Source organism: Misgurnus anguillicaudatus, chromosome 20, assembly GCF_027580225.2.
Source record: "Misgurnus anguillicaudatus chromosome 20, ASM2758022v2, whole genome shotgun sequence".
NCBI lineage: Eukaryota > Metazoa > Chordata > Actinopteri > Cypriniformes > Cobitidae > Misgurnus > Misgurnus anguillicaudatus.
Genome location: NC_073356.2, coordinates 31,076,480 through 31,097,513, shown reverse-complemented (window position 1 = coordinate 31,097,513; position 21,034 = coordinate 31,076,480). Strand labels below are relative to the sequence as shown.

The 21,034-nt window shown below is 36.8% G+C and overlaps 1 protein-coding gene across 1 annotated transcript in view; it reads left to right on the top strand.

The window, feature by feature from the left end:
* The first annotated feature begins 9,313 nt into the window (after positions 1–9,313).
* Positions 9,314–21,034, top strand: part of LOC129455878 (uncharacterized) — a 32,329-nt gene continuing 20,608 nt past the window's right edge. The window contains exons 1-7 of the mRNA XM_073858513.1: positions 9,314–9,389; positions 14,413–16,092; positions 16,232–16,440; positions 16,520–16,577; positions 16,853–17,055; positions 19,541–19,595; positions 19,783–19,853. Coding sequence (XP_073714614.1) covers positions 14,426–16,092; positions 16,232–16,440; positions 16,520–16,577; positions 16,853–17,055; positions 19,541–19,595; positions 19,783–19,853 — 2,263 coding nt within the window. The 5' untranslated portion in view covers positions 9,314–9,389; positions 14,413–14,425. The remainder of the gene's footprint in view (positions 9,390–14,412; positions 16,093–16,231; positions 16,441–16,519; positions 16,578–16,852; positions 17,056–19,540; positions 19,596–19,782; positions 19,854–21,034) is intronic.

Below are 21,034 nucleotides of genomic sequence, written 5' to 3'. Positions count from 1 at the left end.
TCATGCACTCTTATTTCCCACAGCACTTAAAATTGAAATTCAGGAAATAAGTTCACACATTCATCTCTCTTTAATTGCATACTTATCAAGAACACTAAGTTTTGACTCGCTAAGCTTAAACCGGTTGAGCAAGTATAAAATCATAATACATATAGTTTAGGCTTATAGCAGAATCAATAATGAAAACGGTACACATTCCAGAGCCTTACCGCAAGCATAACTCTTCTGCAAACACAACAAACTGGAGATATGCCCTTATAGTTATAGGACTATATTGGTGTTTTAAAGAAAAGTAAATTTGCTTACAACATGACAAATTAGCGAAACAGGCTAATATCCAGAACAGATAATATGTACACAATGCGCTATATTCTCATCTGAAATTAGGTCATATGTCCCATCTAATTGTTTCCTGAAGTTCTTTGTCCTGTGGAAATTTGATGGCTGAATGAACCAGAATCCTAGTACAAAACAATAAGTTTAAAACACACGCTCTGGACGTCCATCCCTCACAGCCTCGTTTTGGAATCAACATGGCGGAGGACTTAACAAGGCGTATTATGGATCATTATAAAACGGCTAGTTCCAATCATTGATTCTGATTGGTCAATAGGTGTGCTTTATTCACGATAAAACACTGCTATGACCGCTTCACCCAACGGTTCTATTTAATATCACTGCGCCCTTAGCAACACCCTTAGCAACACATAAACATATAATGCGACAAAGTCTGAGAACAGTTTGTTGTTTTTATTTGAGCTTTCATGTTGTTGTTCGCAGTCAGGGACTATTTTTTCTAGTGGAAGGAATGCTTTTATTGATTTAACTTCATGAAAGTTGCACTAATTTTTTTTTACTTTAATATTGTGTGGTAACCGTTTTATAAAAGCTATAAGGTACTCGAGGCAAGTGCTGTATCGTGAATAAGTAACGGCTGAAGGGGTTGCAGGCACTCCGCTTCGCGTCGTGCCTAACAACGCCCTTCAGCCGTTACTTATTCATGATACAGCACAGCCTCTCGTACCTTATTGCTTACATACATACAGATGTATACATTCAGATGTTTATACTTGAGGCTCCCTTGTTTGTTACAATTGATTTTAATTTAGGCCATACTCATCTCCCTGTTTGTTGCCATAGTGATTCTGTGGTTCAGTAGTTTTCACTGAGTGTTTATAGCCCTGCGTGTCTTTAGTTGTCAGTTGTTGTTTATGTGTAACATGTTTGATCATGCCCTGGATTACCTGGTACTCGGTTTTGTCATTTGTGGTTTTCTACTGGTTTTCTTGTGTAATTTACCCTGTAGATTATTAAAATAAACCAATATTGCGTGTGGATCTGTTTCACATCATGCTCCTTTGCTTGCCGTCTGTGCCCCAATCATTACAAAACGACTGACCACAACACATCCAGCAGTTAAACTGATTTGCCTGCATTATGATAATTGCCCCCTTAAGGACAACACCTGAGACTTTTAGGACATTGCTTACCTCACTGATTTTTCCAATTTTTGAATGATTTTCATGCTTTGTTTATAGTCTGTTCCCCGTTCACAGTGGGGGAGGTCAAGGAGGACATTACTCCTAAAAGTTTTTTGGATGGGGTGGCAATAAGTAGGCAATGTCCGAGCTTGGCTGATCATAGACTTCAGCATGCCTGACATTGAGGATCGCGAGCCCAGTGTTTGTGGCAACGTCCATGCGGTCTTGGCCACCACGCCAAAGCCCCCAAGTCCAATGTTTCACCACTGTAATCGGTGCTGCCTGTGTTTGTTTGGGCTTCTCACTGCACTTCTACCTCTTCCAAGGCAGATGCAACAGCTTTTAAAAATGAGTCCACTCCAGAGGCTGCTTCGGTCCATGAGTCTGCTCCAGAGCTTTCCGCTCATGAGTTTCCTGTGCTCCCTGCCACAGCCAAGATGGCTACCTCTGAGTTCCCCGTGCTTGCCTGTCTGGCCCCAATCATTACACTTACTTTAACTCAGAAATTGAATAAGCATATGATAAAGAAATTTACATTCAAGCTTCTTAAACACTCTTTGTCTAGTTTTAACGAAAACACATCAACCTTTTTCCCAAATTTGCAAGAGATCAGTTTCTGACAGTGAGAGAAAAAGACCAAAAGCAAAAATTGGTCGACCCTGTGTAACTATGTAAAAGGTTCATGTTACAATTAACCCCGTGTTTGCATTTGCATTTGCATTTTTTTTCTTTACTTGCAGTAGACAGGTTGTTGCAGTTGTTGTCTTGCAAGATTCAAATGAAGTGATGGTGGCAGCATTAAACTGGTTGACCCTAGACAAGACCCGATGTTTTTGGCCACCATTCAAATCACAAGAGAAATGTACAGAAGCTGTTAAGAACAGAATTGTGCCTTCAACAGCCGGAAAACCATGGGAGATGTTAAACATTCACTTTCGAGGAGAACATGGTATTACTATTGTAACATTACTGTTCCCTTTCAGTCACGTCACGTCGTGACCGACGAATTGGTACTTCGTTCCCTTTCTTCGCGGAATGGGGGTTACATACGTAACCGAGACGTTTAAATCCTACAAGTTCACTCATTGCTGCTGGGTAGTTTACAACCCATGGTTGGGTAAAATATGGACAGAGCCAGTGGTTTGTAAATCAATTGGGTAAAACACCCCCAGCATTTTTTGAGTTTAATGTATAATGTATTAAGAGCAACATTATTAATTCATGCAACAAATTAATCTAAAAGTTAAATCTAAAAGTGCTTTGTTTGGTCAATAAGGGACAAAACCAGTTGTAGTTAAAGGATAATTCCGGTATTTAACACTTTGAGTCTCATTTCTGGTTTGTTTTGGATGAACTACAGTGATGGACACATAAATTTTGACAATGGGTTGTGTCTTGAGTTTTTGACTCGTTTAGAAGCGTCTCTTGACTGCTTCAGAATGGAAGTCAATGGCCATGCACAAACATGTCATTAAAACAACACTTAACGTTCATTTTCAAAACTGTGCTACTCATCGAGTGGTTCGTGGTGTTCGTTGATGATGATTAAAAACAAGTTGTGTAGCGAAATACAGTTTCTGTCGTGTTTTATTTGGCATTTTGTAAAATTCCATTGACTTCTCTTGGAAGACTGTTTGCTCGCTGATATATCACTCCGCCGCCGGGAAACAGAAAAGGGCCTGTTTGTTTACATGAGGTTGTAGTTTTTTCGCTCGGTTTCTCTCAGAAGAATTTTTTCCCATATTTGTAGGGCTGGACCAGAATATTCGAATATTAGTTCCGTGGGTTGACATTCGATTTTCAGTTTTGAGATTCGAAAATATATATAAATATTTTACAGCGTTAATGCAGAGCTTTTGCCAAGCAGGAAGTGCGCTTCACGCTCCCGCTCTATAGGTGGCGCAGACAGACCAACATCCATAGCCAACAGCCACCAAACAGCACCAGTGTGGAAGAGATCGCCTTGAACGTAAAGCGCGCTTCCTGCTTTGGCATTTACGCTAATAGTGTTGTAAATAACGTTCAGTTTCTTGCAAAAACTGATTGATTTGCTTCACAAGATGTCAATATGTCACACGGAGTTATGGGGGATTACTGTTGTATTGGATATATATGCTATAGCTCTTAAAGTGTGCGGATCTGTTGACTTGCATGGCGGAGCACCGGGGTTTCTGCAAAATATCATCTTTATTGTTCTGCTGATGAAAAAAACATATTGGATGGTGTAAGTGTTAAAAATAAACTTGATTTTGAAAGTATGCTACCGTTTTATTACAGTTTGTTGGACTACGTTCATTCATGCTTCAGACTCAAATATAGAGCGGAAGTATATACGCGGTTGTGAGGTATCTGAAAAAATAGTTCCACTATAGCAAATAACACGGATTGAAATCGTATATTGCGCCAATATATTTGTTTTTAATCATCAACGAACACCACAAACCACTCGGTGAGTAGTACAGTTTTGAAAAAGAACGTTAAGTGTTGTTTTAATGACATGTTTGTGCATGACCATTGACTTCCATTCTGAAGCAGCCAAGAGATGCTTCTAAATGAGTCGAAAAGTCAAGACTCGACCCATTGTCAAAATTTCTGTGTCCATCACTGTAGTTCATCCAAAACAAACCAGAAATGAGACTCAAAGTGTTAAATACCGGAATTATCCTTTAACCCCCAAATGTTTATTTTTGACCCACCAATGGGTTGAAACTACCCATATGTTAAATTACAACACAACAAGTTGGATTTGTTCTTTTTTGACCCAACTTTGGGTTGAAAATAATCCAGCATTTTCAATAACTCATGAAAATGGTGACCTATCTTAATTAATACTGAAAAACTTACTGAACATCACAACTCTGAACTGACAAAATAACAATTTGTGGTTATCACTGATTGTTTAACTATATTCATAATTACTCGTCTTAATTTTTTTTTAAAGTCACCTTATCTGCTTTTTTGGCATTGAAATAATAAAATCTTTCTGTTGTTGTAGGCACTTGGGAAGAGGCTCAGAAGGCGAGAGATGCAATTATACAAGCATACCAGTATGTAATAAACATACACATCCAATAAATAATTCCTTTAAAAGATTTCACCTAGGCTATTAAAAAATTTAATATTTTTATGATTAAAAAAAAACAAAAAAACAAATGTCGTTCTATTTGAATGCTTCTTTCCAGCATCACTGGAATCATAAAAAGACCAAAACTTGAAAATCCTCAGGAAATGACCAGAAATATGTTTAATTCACCATTAGTACCATCCATATCCAGAATGCCAGCTGATGGTCAGTCCAGTCATTTTATTGTGAGTAATAAGATAAAAATATCAATTTTTTAAATAATTTCAATTTATTTTACACAGACAATAAAGAGATTCTTCAAATGCTGAAAGAAATCAAGAGCAAAGTTAATGAAAACTCTACCATATTAAAGCAACTATTAAAAAAAGAGAGTCCAGTTTCTGATCCAGCACCCACCAGCACAAGCACGCAACCTAAAATTAAATGCAACCTAAATCTACCTCTTAAAACCCTTGAAGATGTGGAGAGGACTGAACAAGAGCTTCGCAATGCAGCAATGCGCAAAAAATATGTGAGTCCACAATGTATAAAGAAAATTCTTGCAATAGTGTGGCATAATCTTAATACAACCATACAATCACCTATATCACCTTAAATAGGTTTATTACCAGATTATTGTACAGTCTTTGTTATTACCCAACTCCATACCAAATAAATAAATAAATGGTCAAAATATTTGTTTTTTATTATTGAACATTCTGCCATCAATAACACAACTTCATGTTGGTCCAACCCATGACTTAAAACACAATATATGTTTGGTACAGTGTAAGTGATTGATGCTTCAGTTTCATTGTACAGAAAACAATGCCAGCAAAGCTTTCTTGTGTTGTAAATCTTACAGATTTTGGAACAATGTTATATTAAGTAAATGACGACACAATTTGCATTTGGGGTAAACTATGTTTTTTTGAGACTCAGACTTTTTCTTACTCAGACAAAATAGTCCATTAAAATGTAGAAAACAATCCACCTAAACAGTGCATCTGAATAAATATAACTCCTCAATAAAGCTTTGAAATAATAATAAATAATATTTTCTTTTCTTCACAGATTAAATATCTGTCAGGGCTTGGAGGGTTTGGGCCAAAAGATGTGGTTAAGAATATAATGCAGGGCGTCCTAATAGATGATTTGGCTGTAAAGTTCAACTGGCAGGGGAGATGTGATAAAAGACCCCTCTATAGTCTTGCTTTAGCAGATGTAATACAAGGTAAAATCATTGCAGAAACACTATACTTAAAACGTTAGGATTAATTCATATTTTCCTTCACTTTCCATTCAGTCTCTTTAACTGTGACTTGACACTTTCAGATGCTGCTTTCAATCGAAATATAACAAGAGAAAACAGTCAAGCTGAAATAAAGAAGTATTTGGGTAACATAGCTGATCGAATCAATCGAAAGAGACTAAGAGAGGCGGGTGAGTTATAGCTGTTATGTACAATTTATGTAATAAACATTTATGGATTTAAATGCAGATACAATCAATTGTTGTAATTTCTTTTCTTCCATTTGTTTGAAAGGAAAACAAAAAGTTTCATAATATTGTCTCTGTTAAGTCAGTTGTAAACATGCACTCTTAATGGTCATCGTGTACTTAATATACAATTTCTTCTGTAGGTCTTGGAGCTGAAAACCCAAACTAGTTTCAGAATTAAGTGCCTGGAATTCAGTGCCTCCCAGACACATCTGTTAGATGACTTCTTATATAGATTTCAATTGCATTACACATCACATCACTTTCTCATGTCGCATGTCTTTACAGAATGTGTGAATAGTCTCGCATTCAGTCAAACACCCAAAAGAGAAATGCACAGAAAATGTAAATGTTTTGCTTTCATATTTCATGCCCTATAAATCTAGAACATCAAACTGCTTAGGATGTTTTGCTGGTTGTTTTTTAAATATTTTAATAAATTGTGAAAGGGCAAGAATCCATTCATTATAATAGTGCTTTCACTTAAAGGTTCTCTAAGCGAATTCACGCGTTTTAGACCATAATTTTTTTTTGTTACATACAGCAAACATCTCCTCACTATCTGCTTCCTACCTGACCGCTGATCAAACTGTAAAAAAACGCGATCTCTGTAGACAGCTCAGGCTCCACAAACGGCAATAACAACACAGTGGCCAAACCTAGCACCACGAAACATAACAAAGTGTTCCAGCCAAAAGACAAGAAGGATTTGGGGGTGGGGGTTGGGCGCATTCATGAAAGCACAGACGGGAGAGGGAGGGGGAGGCGTTATGCTGCGTTCCAGGCAGGTTTTTAAACCCGTGAGTTACGACTTCAAAACCACGACTCACGACCCTATGCGTTCCAGGCAGCCTGTAACTCTTGTTTTTACAACCTTCTACCGGTGAAAGTGCACTGGAACGGCAGTCAAACCCGTGACTTCCCAGCCATGAACTCGTACTAGATCAATGTACTCCCAGTTCAGAGTCGTGGTTTTGAAGTCGTGAGTTAGGGGTTACAGGTTGCCTGGAACGCAGCATTAGCTACGCTCCGTTTGTTTGAAAACAGTTCAAACATCAACAAGAAGTGACGTCGCACATTATTCGCTTAGAGCGCCTTTAAACAGAAACCAAAGTAAAAGCACAACTTGACATAATGTAAATAGTGTTGTGCTGGTTAACAAGATCAAGCCTCTGTATGCCATGTCACTGAGTTAATATCTAGATTGACTTTTTGGGTGTTTGATTTATCTTCTGTATTTTTTTTACCTTTTTAGCTTGCATTCAAAACAATAGAGATGTTTCTGTTCAAGCCAATAATCTACCGTAGAAGGACTTTTGTCATTGATTCTTTGCTAAACGTCTACTGGAAGTTAAGTTTGTACCACAAAAGTTTGCTTGTGTTGTTCTGCTGAAACAAAATACATAAACCTATAGAGTTCTGTACAGTAGTTTCTATCACAGATTAATGCATCTTGAGAGACTCAGACAGTGATTGTAAGTCATATAAGGGTATAGCCTAATTTAAACGAATCTGAAAACAAGTTTTGTTTAAGTTTTTGTTCAACCAGCTGAACAGGGTGTAATTGCCAAATAACCTCAGAAGTCATATTGTTTATTGAACATGATTAAACTATCAAAGGGTTTCCACAGAAAGCACATGCTGGCTTGACAGCAGAATTGTTATTAAAATCCATTCTTACAGATTCATCTTCAGACCTTAAAATTAAGTTTAAACAATACCTTTTTGAAAAATTATTCAAAATCTTCTAAAGTGATGCCATAGAAGAACCATTTCTGGTTCCTTAAAGAACCTTTTAGTTAAGGGTTCTTAAAATAACAATTTCTTTCATACATTCTTTCATAATCGAAATAATCTTTCATCACTAAATAACTTTTAAAACAAAAAGGTTATTAGGATGTTATGGCTTTGTCAAGCATCTTTATTTGTATGAGTGCATGTGAAGAATAATATCAGGTGTTTTATTCACACTTTGTGCTTTAACAATATTTTCAATTTTTATTTCGATTATATAAAAATGTATTTCTTGATGTGTTTTAGTCTATTTCATCCAAAGTGGACTTTTGACTCTCTTATACTGAGAAATCCATGGCACTGTATGTTGGGAATAAATTATCTTTTTTATTGCATCCTAATCAAGAACACAATGTTTGACTTATCTATCTTAAACCGGTTGAGCAGGTACAAAATAAATAGCATATAGCAGAATCAACACAGTTATTGCTCAATAATTAAAATGGTACACATTCAGCCTAACCATAAGCATCACTCTTGTGCACAACGGTAACCACAAACACAAGTATAACAAAAATCTACAAACTAACTCCTAAATAAACATTAAACACTATTAGTCTTTATCTTTAACTGACAAAGTTTGAGCACATGCTTAAAAAGGACACATATGAATTGCTTCTGTATGCTTTTTTAAATCAATTTTTCCTAAAAGAATCACATGAACATGAAAGCCACCTCTCTGTACAGAAACTGTAACTATAACTAGGACAAACCCTAACACATTGCCTATTTCACCTACTGCATGCATCAAATTATCAACATATTGCAACAATGCTATTCCATTTATCAATTTCAATTATTCAAAACTTTTGTTGTAAGGACTCTTAGTTGAAACTTACAGTAACCCTAATATGTAATTTTTCCAACTAAAATTTAAAACAAACAATAACTGTAGCAGTACACTGAAAAAAGCATTAGCTAAATCCATTACAAATCCATTGATTTATTTTTATGGGGTAAACAAATAAACTCAGGTTGAATTCATCACTCTCTTCTGTTGAACTTTGCCAGTCAGAGATCAGCATGCATGCTTTTACAAATAGACCCCAATTTTCCTAATTGTCACTATCCCTGTTGTATAGGGAAACATGAGAAAATGAATTTCATACATCAAAACCCTCACTCTGTTCTTTTTTCAAATGAACTGAAGCTGTACATTGATTTATAAAGCATTACATCCATTTACAGACCACACTGTAAAAGAAAAAAATAAGGTGCTTCACAATTCTATATAATTACCTTTTTAGTCTAAATGGTTCTACAAAGAATCTTGAACATCCAAAGAACCCTTTTATTTCAAAAATGGTTCTTCAGATTGCAAAAAGGTAAGAAAAAAATGCTTCTTCTCTGGCATCACTGTGACGATATCATCGACCTTATCCACATCCTCAAACGACCATGCACCTTAACTGACACTGAGAGGATTTGAATTAAGCCACACCTCTGCACACAAAGCTTGGCGTGGCTTGTGAAAACCAGGAACTTGTTAGTTTAACAGCAGAATCAACAGCAGCGTCCTTTCCTGAAGAGATTACCCTGACACATAAAAGGTAACTCTTACTTTATTATTGATCTTACTTATAGTTAAAAAGTAAGTGTAAATTATATAAAAATGAATTTTATTGTATCCATAGGGTATATGTAGAAGTGAAATCCTAAATATTTTTTAAATGAAAAGGTAGTAATAACTGTTTACACTGGAGTGCCTAAACCCTAAACCTTAAAATACATTTACACTTGAATGTGATTTTGTATTACGGGGGACTTTCATATGACTATGTGGTACGGATAATTGTCTATAGCATATTTTAACTAGCAAGTGCAAATGTAGGACAACCAAAAATATGATTGCAAAAAGACATTTAAGGCATTTTGTTGTTGGGTTGTTACTGTAAAGCCAAAGACAAAAAAGAAAGATGACATGTACCATAGGCTTTGTGCTGAGGAAAAGATGGTTCCCGGCCAAACAGCTGACAAATGAGTGCTTGTGGCATAACGTCTCATTCCCTCCATCAGGGAAAATACCTTACGGTCGTAACCAGAGATCCCTTTCTGTTGCTCATTCGACATTGTGTTGATGACGTGACACTATAGACCATTTTGTAAACAACACTGGTCCAGAAGCACTTCCTGTAATATAATATTAAAATATTTATATTATTATTAGAACACAATACAACCAACAGAAAATTGAGCACTGAATTAAAATGTTAAATAAATGTGAACTAAAAAACTTGAGGAAGTGCTTCTGGACCAGTGTTGTTTAAATCCTGCACATGGTCTATAGTACCTGTAAGAAACACCATGACCACTGATTTATGTCACGAGATTTGGGTGGAGCAAGCCTGAGTGTAGACACTTACTGTACCCTACACTGTTATAAGTGAAAATTGGATCTACTCAAGGGTGTAACTTTAGTTTGAGAAGTGTGTGGGGTCACAAAATGGGGAAAATTTTTCAACTTGAATCCCATTTCCTGCATTTACATATGTTTAGGGACTATGGTGATGCAAATTAAAGGAAATAATTAAGTTATTTATATTGATAGATTCTGCCAAGAAGAATATGTAACTAAAACCAGCAATGCAAGCTTGAGAGAACCGCCCCTGACAAATCTCGCGAGAATCACGACTTGCTTTACAGCAACGACGTCACACACGTTAGGCTTGTTCGACTTCGTGTGGCCCTGCAAGAACCGACCGCCGGATGACGTCAAAATACCACGAGAATGATCCGAGACGGCACTTTGACGTCATCCTGCTGTCGTTTCTTGCAGCGCTGCAAAGGCTGCAAGAAGTCGATCAAGCCTATAACAACAACTGCACGCGAAATTTGAGACGTGAGGCTAAACCAAGGTTATTTTCGTAAACGAAAACTGAAACTAAGACTAAAACTATCAGCTAAAAAACATTTTCGTTAACTGAAATAAAATTAAAAATTCATAAGAAATGAAAAACTAAAACTAAACGAAACGAGCAAATGTTATTGAAAAACTAACTGAAATAAAATAATAATTATCAAAAATAATTATTAGTTTTCGTAATTAATAAGCTCTCATCCCATGGCGGAAAATCTGAACAGGCTTTATAATAGACCCCTTAATCGCCGACGTCACTGTGACGTCACCGCTCTAGCTGGAGGCAAAACATAAGGAAGAACTCATAACAGGAGCGCTAAAAGTTGAGGTTTTGACTTTAAAATGTCGTCTTCTTGTGTTTTTGGCAACCAAAATAGAAGGAACAGCACTTTTGGTTCAAAGCAAAAGTTTAACCGGGTCCCGGCAGACATTCCTTCACAGTAATAAAAAGGACAATTGTGGTTGAATGGACGGAGACGATCGCAAATAATGCTCGTGTTTGCAGTGCACACTTCATATCAGGTAAATTAATCTATGCATCTGTGTTGGTCTTATCTAGTACAAATCAGCAAGTTTCTGTTTTATAGGTGATGATAAGTCAACCGTCAGTGCACTAGCTAGCTTAAATGTTAAACAAACATACAGCGATAGATGTGTGTGCCATCCTTTGAATGATCTCTTAAAATAATCCCCATTGCTAATCATAGTTAGCCCAGCGATAGGTTACATTAGACAATAAGCCTTGACAAAATTCCACAAACCAGCCGAAAATACTTCGTAGGGAGGAAATATCCAAAACCTGGTTAAAATGTTTCCAATGAGAACAAGATACAAGAACTAATTGTTACAGCGTTAATTTACAAAAATAGCTGTTACGCAGAGTAAGTAACGTTAACTTTACATATTCAGACAGTTCCGAACCTTCTTATGCATCTATGTTTAATAAATCCCTTCTAAAATGTCCTAGCTTACGCTTGTCAGCATTGCGTCCGCGCCTCTTTTTGGCTCCAACTAATCCCGGCCCACCCGGAGACGTTGCAATGTTTACAAACTTTTAAGGAGTCTTTACTTGTAGATGGTGCTTTATGCATATGAGATTAGCTGAGGCTGACAGCAACCTCAGTTAACTGATAAATATGTCAGACAGTCTAGCTGCTGTTAACTGCTAAACTATAATTACTAAAACTATAACTGAAACTAAATAAAATAAAAACTAAATTGAAATGTGTTTGCAAAATAAAAACTAAACGTGAACTAACAAAACCATTCATGAAACTACCTTAAACTAAACTTAAATTTAAAGCAAAATTGAAAACGATACTAAAATAAAAACTAATTTAAAAAAGCAAAACTATAATAACCTTGGGCTAAACGATTTAAAAGTTAAGAAAGCGCGTTCGGAAGAGAGTAAGAAAAGGAAAAGAGAATCTGACTGCGTTAGGAAGCGGACAAGAGTCCCACTCGGTCAGGTTTTTACTCGTTGGCGTGAGCTAAAAGACAGCACTGGATGGGATGCTGATCTGGCGATCTTGTTGATTGACTAGTAAGTAAATCTCTTATATGTAAACTTGTTTGCGGTCTATGTTGTATGTTGTTGCGCTTGCTTGTAGTATGTCATGCGATTATCATGACAACAGTTGTCAATATCTCACATAATTATCAGGACACAAATAAGCCTAGAGGTTGTAAATAGTGTAAACATGCACAATTTGCAAACTATTATGATAAATAGCAATTCATGTATAGTGACATTATAACGACCAATGTTATGAAATAATGCAACGTAAACAATTAACCTTGTAATGGCATTTTGTAATGTTTACAAGAACACAAATGAAATTATACAGTTGACATAGACTATAGACTGTTTACTTTTGATTTAGCTGCAATCATGTAAAAATGATGTTATAAGCCAGCAAACGCGGTACTTTATTATTATATGCACTCTACACTTGGAATAAACTTCTTATTATCCTATTACCATCATCTGTAGTTTAGTAGACTATGCAGTAGCCTAATATATGTATGAAATTGTGAAACATTACCTGATTATCTTCGGAGGTGTACTAGAGTGGGAAATTATGACAGTTGCAAGTATTCTACAGCGACTCTAGGGGGCAAACGTGTTGTTGCGGTTATGAGTCTGGACCGAGGGGCAACTTTCCAATCTCTCTGATGAAGCCAATACCGAAGTGACTTAAACTGCAATTCATCAACTGGCCGCTAGAGAAAGTTCTGCATAATTAAGGGCGTGGCCACTTGAGTGAGGGGTAAACAGCCACTGCGGTCACTAGAATCGAGCTAGGCGGGTATGGTTTCAGCAACCAGCCACCTCAGCTTCACCCACATCCCGCCTCTTTACCCATTTTCGGATATTGGCGAGTGATGCACGATGACGACGGCAGGCAACGCCTACTTTAAGCTTCAAAAACGATCTTCAGAAACCAATAGGTGACGTCATGGACACTAAGTCCATATTTTTTTACAGTCTATGGTCTGGACGGAACTTAACTTCCGGTCTCTGTTTAATGGTCTGGTTAGTGGCTAAACTGAACTTTGGAACTTTGGAAAACAACACGTTTTGGTTTACTAAAGATTTTGCACAGTAACGTTAGCTCAATGTAGTTTTTGATAACGCTTTAGCTATGATTTAGACTAGGGTAATCTAAGTGTTGTTAATTTGATTTGTTATCAGAAATAAACTACTCTAAAAGGACTCTGTTGTTATTGATTATTTGTGAGAGATCTGAAGGTTGCCACTCGGCTAAAACGCGAGGCGGAGCAATGGAGAGAGGGCCCAGCTAAGGGGGTTGCGTATGCGGCACAGTCCATGGCTGGGGTATTAAAAAGTTCATGGGCCTTAAGAATCATTCTAAGCCTCCCTCCCTTATGGCGTCCCTGTCAACACAGGCATATTTGTCCTGCTCAGTCTCGCTCTTCAGTGGCGATGACAACGTGTGTTTAAAAAAACTGAACAAGCGACTTTAAAAGTGGGGGACATATCCCCCGTCCCCCGGATACTTAAAAAATGACTTCAGTTGGTAACTTAAAAATTATAGTTTTTTCAACTTAAATTTTTCTTAATTTTTTTTCACTTTAAGTAAAAATGTATGGTGATAAACCTTTTAGAACATCACTTTAATTGTTAACACCTAACAATTAAAGCTTTTTCAACTTAAAAAAGTTTTTTGAGACAATGAAGTACAGGCTGTAATGGACTTGCTCTATTGCGTAGCTGAGATGGATCATCCTGATTAGCCACCATGACTGGGAAGTGGTTACCATGCTTCATTAGGTCGTGCTAGTGGAACTAAGGGAGCGATCTACTTCACTGCCTCAGACAGGGATGGTTTGTGGCTTGGCAGGGTGGTCAACCAGCTATGAATAAAGCCATGGGGGTAAAGTATCCTTGCACACCTAAAGAGGTGCATGGTGGACAGGGAAGAGAAGCTTCCCCAAACCAGCAGACTTACCCTCTTGTCTAATGACTGACAGAAAGGGAAAAACTAGGTTCTGTAATGGTACAGTTTTATAGTAGATTTGGTGCAGGTGTTCAATCCAACAATAAGCTAATTGAAATAAGCTCCAGCATGTGTTAGATGGAAATATTTCCAGCACTTTCAATGTTTTGTGAAAGTCTCAACAATTATATCAGATATAAAATATATCGTTTTTTAAGTTCAGTTCCTACCCTTCCTCCATCTTTGTTTTGACAGAACTAATGTAGATATGGATCTGCAGTCTACTAGAGTGGAAGAGACAATGGGTAAAGGAAGCATACATTTCATCACTTGGAATGTTAATGGATTAAAAGAACGAAGATATCAGAAATTGACAGAACTACAGGATGCTGATGTTGTTTTCCTACAAGAGACGCACATTGGGGAAGGAGATGATCAAATTGTTGAATGCTTTACAAATGAGTGGAATTGTTTTTTCACAAAGCATAACTCATCTGAAAGAGGAACGGCTATACTTGTTAGGAAGACATTAGACTTTGAATACATCAGTGTTGAAAAGGATAATTGTGGAGGTTATGTTGTGTTGAAATGTAGGCTGCAAGATCAGCTGTACACACTGGTTAACATTTATAACCACCAAACTGACACTAAAACCCTTGATAAACTTTCAAGCTACCTGCAGTCGATGACCACCGGGTTACTGGTGATCGGTGGAGATTTCAACACTGTTTTCAATCCCTTTATTGACAAGAAATGCAAAACCAACAAGGTGTTAAAAAACCAAACTCATAATAAACTGCTTCCCTTTGTGGAAAACTTTATGAAGTCTCTTCAGCTGGTCGACATCTGGAGAAGAAAAAACCCTGTGGAGCAGAATTATACATTCTGTAGAGGCGACGCTTCATCAAGACTGGATAACTTCTTTATTAAATCAAGACTGGATTACTTCTTTATTCCAGAAGAATGTATGTGGCGTGTTAGAAGTTGTGACATCAGAGCACCTGAGAGACCGGACCATCAGCCTTTGTATTTAGAGATCAACAATGTTTTTATAGACCGTTTATATAAAGATCTCCAAATAGCATCACTCTCTCAACTGCTTAGTCATGAAGAAAGCCTCAGTGAGGTCGACATCGTCTCCGCAGTAAATTCTCTTCAAGTGTCAGATACACCAAGACCAGATGGCATTCCAGTTTCCTCCTATAAAGAGAAAATTCAAAATGTAATTCCATACATAAAGGTGCTCTATTACCGTATCTTAAATGGTACATATAACCTCTCAGAGACTTACTTTAATAAATCCGTGAGAAGTCCACATGACAACAGTCAACACTTTTTCAACGTTGAATATCTCATCATTGCAACGATTCTAGCAAGGCGTCTAGAGGAGTTCCTGGAGTCTCAGTCAAGGGGACGGATACCAAAAGACTCAAATACAGTCCTGATCACTCCCAAAACACTCACGGCACAAACAATACTGTCTTGTCTCGAGGAAGAGTTGCAGAAGAATAAAAAATCAAACCCAAACTTGTCTCAGTACTTCTTTGCTGCTGAAAGCCTTGTTAAAGGAGCACATGACAATGTGCCACGTCAGGGCTGCCCTTTGACTCCAGTACTCATAACTTTAGCACTAAAATGCTACGCCTCAAGGCTCTTAAAGGATGTAGAAAAGCATGCATTGTATGTTTTCAAACAAAGTGTGATTGTTTGCATTCTACCTGAGAACCTGGATGAAGTACGTGCTACTGTGCAAAACAGTCCTGATGAAGAATATGACATTTTGATATTACCTAGAGAAAATGGACTGGACCAGGACAGTGAGTTTGAGGTTGAGGATTGGGATAAAGCAGAAGAAAACCGCCCGATAAGAGAAAAAAGTACTGAAGAGAGCCAAGTCTCGTGTTACCACCTTTGGTCACCACCTACATGCAAAATGTTATTATTGTCATTTTACTCTACTGTATAGAACAGTTTTAAAGGTTTCACTTCTATGTTATTATTGTCCTTTTATACAGCGTGCACACTGCCATTGACTTTGTCATTAGATCATTAAGCTCTCTACATTTTCCACTAGGTCAACCATGTATGCCGTCGTAACCTTCCTTGATACAGATGAAATGATGGTAACAGCATCAAATTGGTTGAACACAGACAAGACACAATGTCACTGGCCTCCATTCAAATCATCAGAGAAGTTACTGCAAGGTGTTAGAAACAGAATTGAGCCTTCAACAGCCGGAAGACAATGGGAGATGTTAAACATTCGCTTTCATGCAGAATATGGTAACAATGTCTGTTTAAAAGTTATATAGAGAGAGCTTTCATGTTTTCTGTAACAAAATATTATAAAATCTTTCTGCAGACACTTATGATGAAGCTAAAAAGCAACAAAAGGAGCTTGAAAGAGCCCAGGCAGATGGGTAAGCATTGTTGTATACAAGGACACTGATTTGACAATAAATAAATAAATAAATGTTAAAGGTTAAAGCAATGCCATTGAAAAAAACCATACTTGATTTTTTTGTCAAAGGTTCTAAAAAAAAACATTTCTTAAGCAACAGAAAGCTTCTATGCATGTTCTTCTATGGCATCGTGTGGAATATGTATACTTATATGCTTTTGTAAAAATGAAATGTCCACTGATGCAAATCTAGAAATCAATTCAAATAAAATATTCTGTCTGTGTCACACACAGTATTTATGCGGTCATTACCCTGAAAGAATCAGATGAGCTGACTGTAATACCAACAAACTGGCTTAATGAACAAAAGACACAATGTTACTGGCCTCCATTCAAGTCACCTAAGATGTGCACAGAAGCCGTAAAGAACAGACTTGAACCTGCCAGAGGAGAAAACCCATGGGAGATGCTAAATATTGACTTTCATGAAGTACACGGTAAAGATAAAAATTTTACATATTGTTTCAGTGGCAAGTCAATAAATATAGACATCTTTTCATTGCAAAGTTAACTCTTAAAGGAATAGTCTACCCTTCTGCCATATTAAACTATGATATTACCTCAACCCACGAATCAATACATATCTATCTTTTTTCAATGCGTGCACTGTACAGCGCATTGTGAATGTGTTAGCATTTAGCCTAGCCCCATTCATTCTTATGGTACCAAAAAAAAAGTTTTATTTTGTGGCACCATACTTACTGGTATAACTCCTCATGTAACAATCTTTAAATAGGGAAAACACTGAAGTGTTTGGTTTCTTCCCTGTTTGGTACCATAGGAATGAATGGGGCTAGGCTAAATGCTAACACATTCACGACGCGCTGTACAGTCAGGGGCGAAAATCTCATCTAAATGTTGGGGGGGACAAAAAACATAAAATTTTTCAAGAACATTTTTTGAAGGGGACACCAATAATACAGGCAAAATTGTACTTGCAAGGAAATGGGTACAGATAGAAAACGTTTCTCTTTCTCTATGAACGGACGCAAATTTAATTTTAATACATATGAATGCAGAGGTGAAAAGAGTAGGCTAATAAAATTTTCTACTTAAGTAAAAGTAAAGTTACTTTATAATATTTTACTTAAGTAAAAGTAAAGTTACTTTAATAATATTTTACTTAAGTAAAAGTAAAGTTACTGGTCTAAAAATCTACTCAAGTAAAAAGTCATTTTAATTTTAAGAGTTACTTTTTTACAGCGGGGAGAGGTTTCTAGTATAGTTCACAAAGGAAGGATATATACATCTCAAACTATGTTTTTAATTGTAAACATCTCTACAATTAAAGTGCAATAACAAATGTTAATAAAATAAAAAGCTTTTTTATAACTAAGAAACATTTATGGAATTATTTAATGATTTTTACAGGTGAGTTATGCACTTTTGAAGCAAAAATAATATGAGGTCAGCAGCTAGTAAATACAATCATTATATGAAGGTTGTAATTGATGTATTGCTGGTAACATACATTGTTATTAAACTATGTACATAAATGAGCATATAATGAGATGAGTGCCATGGCTATACACTATACATCCTTTACACGTTTATTAGCTCCCAGACCTGTGTACCTGATGTCTTTCAATCTCTCTCTCTCGCGCGCTCGCTCGCTCTCTCTCTCTCTCTGCAATGTCTAATGATCTGCGCATTCTCGAGGACGTTCTTAAGTTGTTTGACTTGACGCGAAGCTGCTAGACCTTGGAAGATAATGTGCATGTATTAAAAACGCGTCGTGCAAATTAGCGGTTAAAACCCGGTCGGCAATTCACAAACTCCGTACTCAAGAGCACGAACCCTACCTGAATGAAACAATCGCTTTGCGTCAAAGGCCAGGGGTTTCTTTCATAAGAATTGAATTGAGGGTCTGCATTAGCCCGCGCCTGTCTCGTCCCTCTCCATGGTTCTTTTTGCGTGTTCCCCCGCCCATCAATCAATCATCCGACCGTGGCACGTCTTTATCACCTTACTTTTTTATTTATTTTTACTCAGTAACGGATATGATTTAACATGTAGCGAAGTAACCTACAATACTTTAAACATACTTAAGTAAAAGTAAAGTATAGATTTTAAAAACTACTCAAAGTAAAAGTACACAAAAAACTCAGTTACAGCAAGGTGAGTAAATGTAATTTGTTACTTTCAGCTCTGCCTCACCTCTGCATGAATGCATAAAAATGTTTTCTTGATCGTTTATCTGCTTCTGTTCTCAGAAAACAAAATATGTTCATGTTTAGATGTCAAAATAGTCCAGTTTTAAAACATATGAGGATAAACTGATAAGTGATGGGAAACGTTGTATAGCTGATTAACGCGTCGGCTCCGTACACTTCTCTACCACCGGAATGTGTGGTGGTGAGGTAAAAGCGGCGCGGGCAGTGGACCAAACCACTGTGAGGCAAGGGAGGGGGAATCAAAATGTTTAAAACGTTTTTTTGTTGTTGCTCCGTTTGAATTTGTATTGTTTCACTTCTTACACAACTATTTTAAGTATTATAAATCATTAAATTATTTTTAATACACATATTCTAATGATATTTTAGGGGGGACAACCCTCAGATGGGGGGTCCTGTCCCCCCCGACCCCCCCGGGATTTCCGCCCATGTGTACAGTGCACGCATTGAAAAAAGATAGATATGTATTAATTCGTCTAAGTTGAGGTAATAACATAGTTTAATATGGCAAAAGGGTAGACTATTCCTTTAAGGCAGATGTTCATCCCACATAGACAAGAGGAAGCATTTAATCATAACAATAGTAACTTATCTCAAGGAAACCTTGGTAAACATGGTTTCAAGATCTAATTGGGGGAAATTAAAACATTCATTTGTATGTTCAACAATCTATAATTTCTTATGACTTCTATATCTACTTAAATTTAAAAAAAGAAGTACTTCTATATAAATGCATATCTTGTTATAGCCACGTATGAGAAGGCTAAAGAGAGAGAGGAAGCACTTAGAGAGCAAACTGAACAGTAAGTAGCCTAATAGTCATTTTGATTAATTATCAACATTTCATTCATTGCATAAAACTGCTTCAAATAAAATAATAAATTGTTCATACTGAATAATAAAGTATCCTATCTTTTTATTTAGCATTGAGATTTCATACTATTCAAAATTAAATTATTGTAAAAACTGTCATTATTTTGATTTCTTTAGACCCTCTACATCTTTTCAATCTCCCGAAAACCAAATCTCTCCAATGTCACTGTCATGGCCCAGTTTATCAGGTACGACATCTGATGTAACATTTTATAATAATCAGATAAATAGAAAAATAGGCCCAGAATCTGTTTGAGCTCAGATTGTTTAAGACTAAGGGCCCTATCTTGCACCCAGCGCAATTGACTTTGTCAGTGACGCATGTATCATTCGTATTTTGCACCGGCGCACAGTGGGTTTTTCCCTCCACAGACGCACGTCGGCAAACTAGGGAATGAACTTGCGCTCCCTGGAGGCGTGTTCCGGCGCCAACCATCCCTGATGCTATTTTGCAGCTTCAAAAAACTATTGCGCCACTGACCAAAAAAAAAACTAGTCTAAAGTCAGTGGCGCGTTGTGCGTGGTTCATTATGCTATTTTAAGGGCGCATGCTTGACCATAATGTATAGCGTGCACAACGCGCACACACTTTGCTTATCTAATCTACACAGATGCAAGAGTTATTTTTGCAAATCATAAATTGTTACAATAAAAAATATTAACACATGAGATAAGGGAAATCATAGTGGTGAGCATTGTGGTGATAATTTTTAATTATTGTGTGGCTGCGTTAAAAAATTCTCATGCAAATAACGATGAAAATATTTTCATAAGTTTGTTGTGTGGCTGTATTACGTTTATTTTATGCAAATAATAATTAAAATGTTTTCATAAGAAACCTTAATGTATATGAACTTGATTTGTAAGTGTACTTTGGGGTTGGACCTTGCTTGCGTTTCTTGGGTCCGATTTCAAAGCCCCCAAACCTTTCAGCGGGAAAATAGCAACAGCGCCCAAGATCCGCCCACAAACTCACTTGCGCTTTGCGCTTCGCACTTGCGTTTCAGATCGTTAAAATAGGGCCCTAAGAGTTTAAAGCTCATTTTACAATGTTACATTGTTTTAAAGCCTCTCAACATAAAAGAAGAATAAAATAAACCACAGAACAGGAGAATTATTAAATATGTAAAATATATGGTATGATTGTATGACTGCAGATAATATTTTCCTTAAAGGGACACTTTTGTTTAAAAAATATTCTCCTTTTCAACATTTGATTTTTACCTTTAGGAATCCATTCAGCTGATCTCCGGGTCTGGCGCTACAACTTTTAGCATAGCTTAGCACAATCCATTGAATCTGATTAGACCATTAGCATCGCGCTTAAAAATAACCAAAGAGTTTTGATATTTTTCCTATTTAAAAGTTG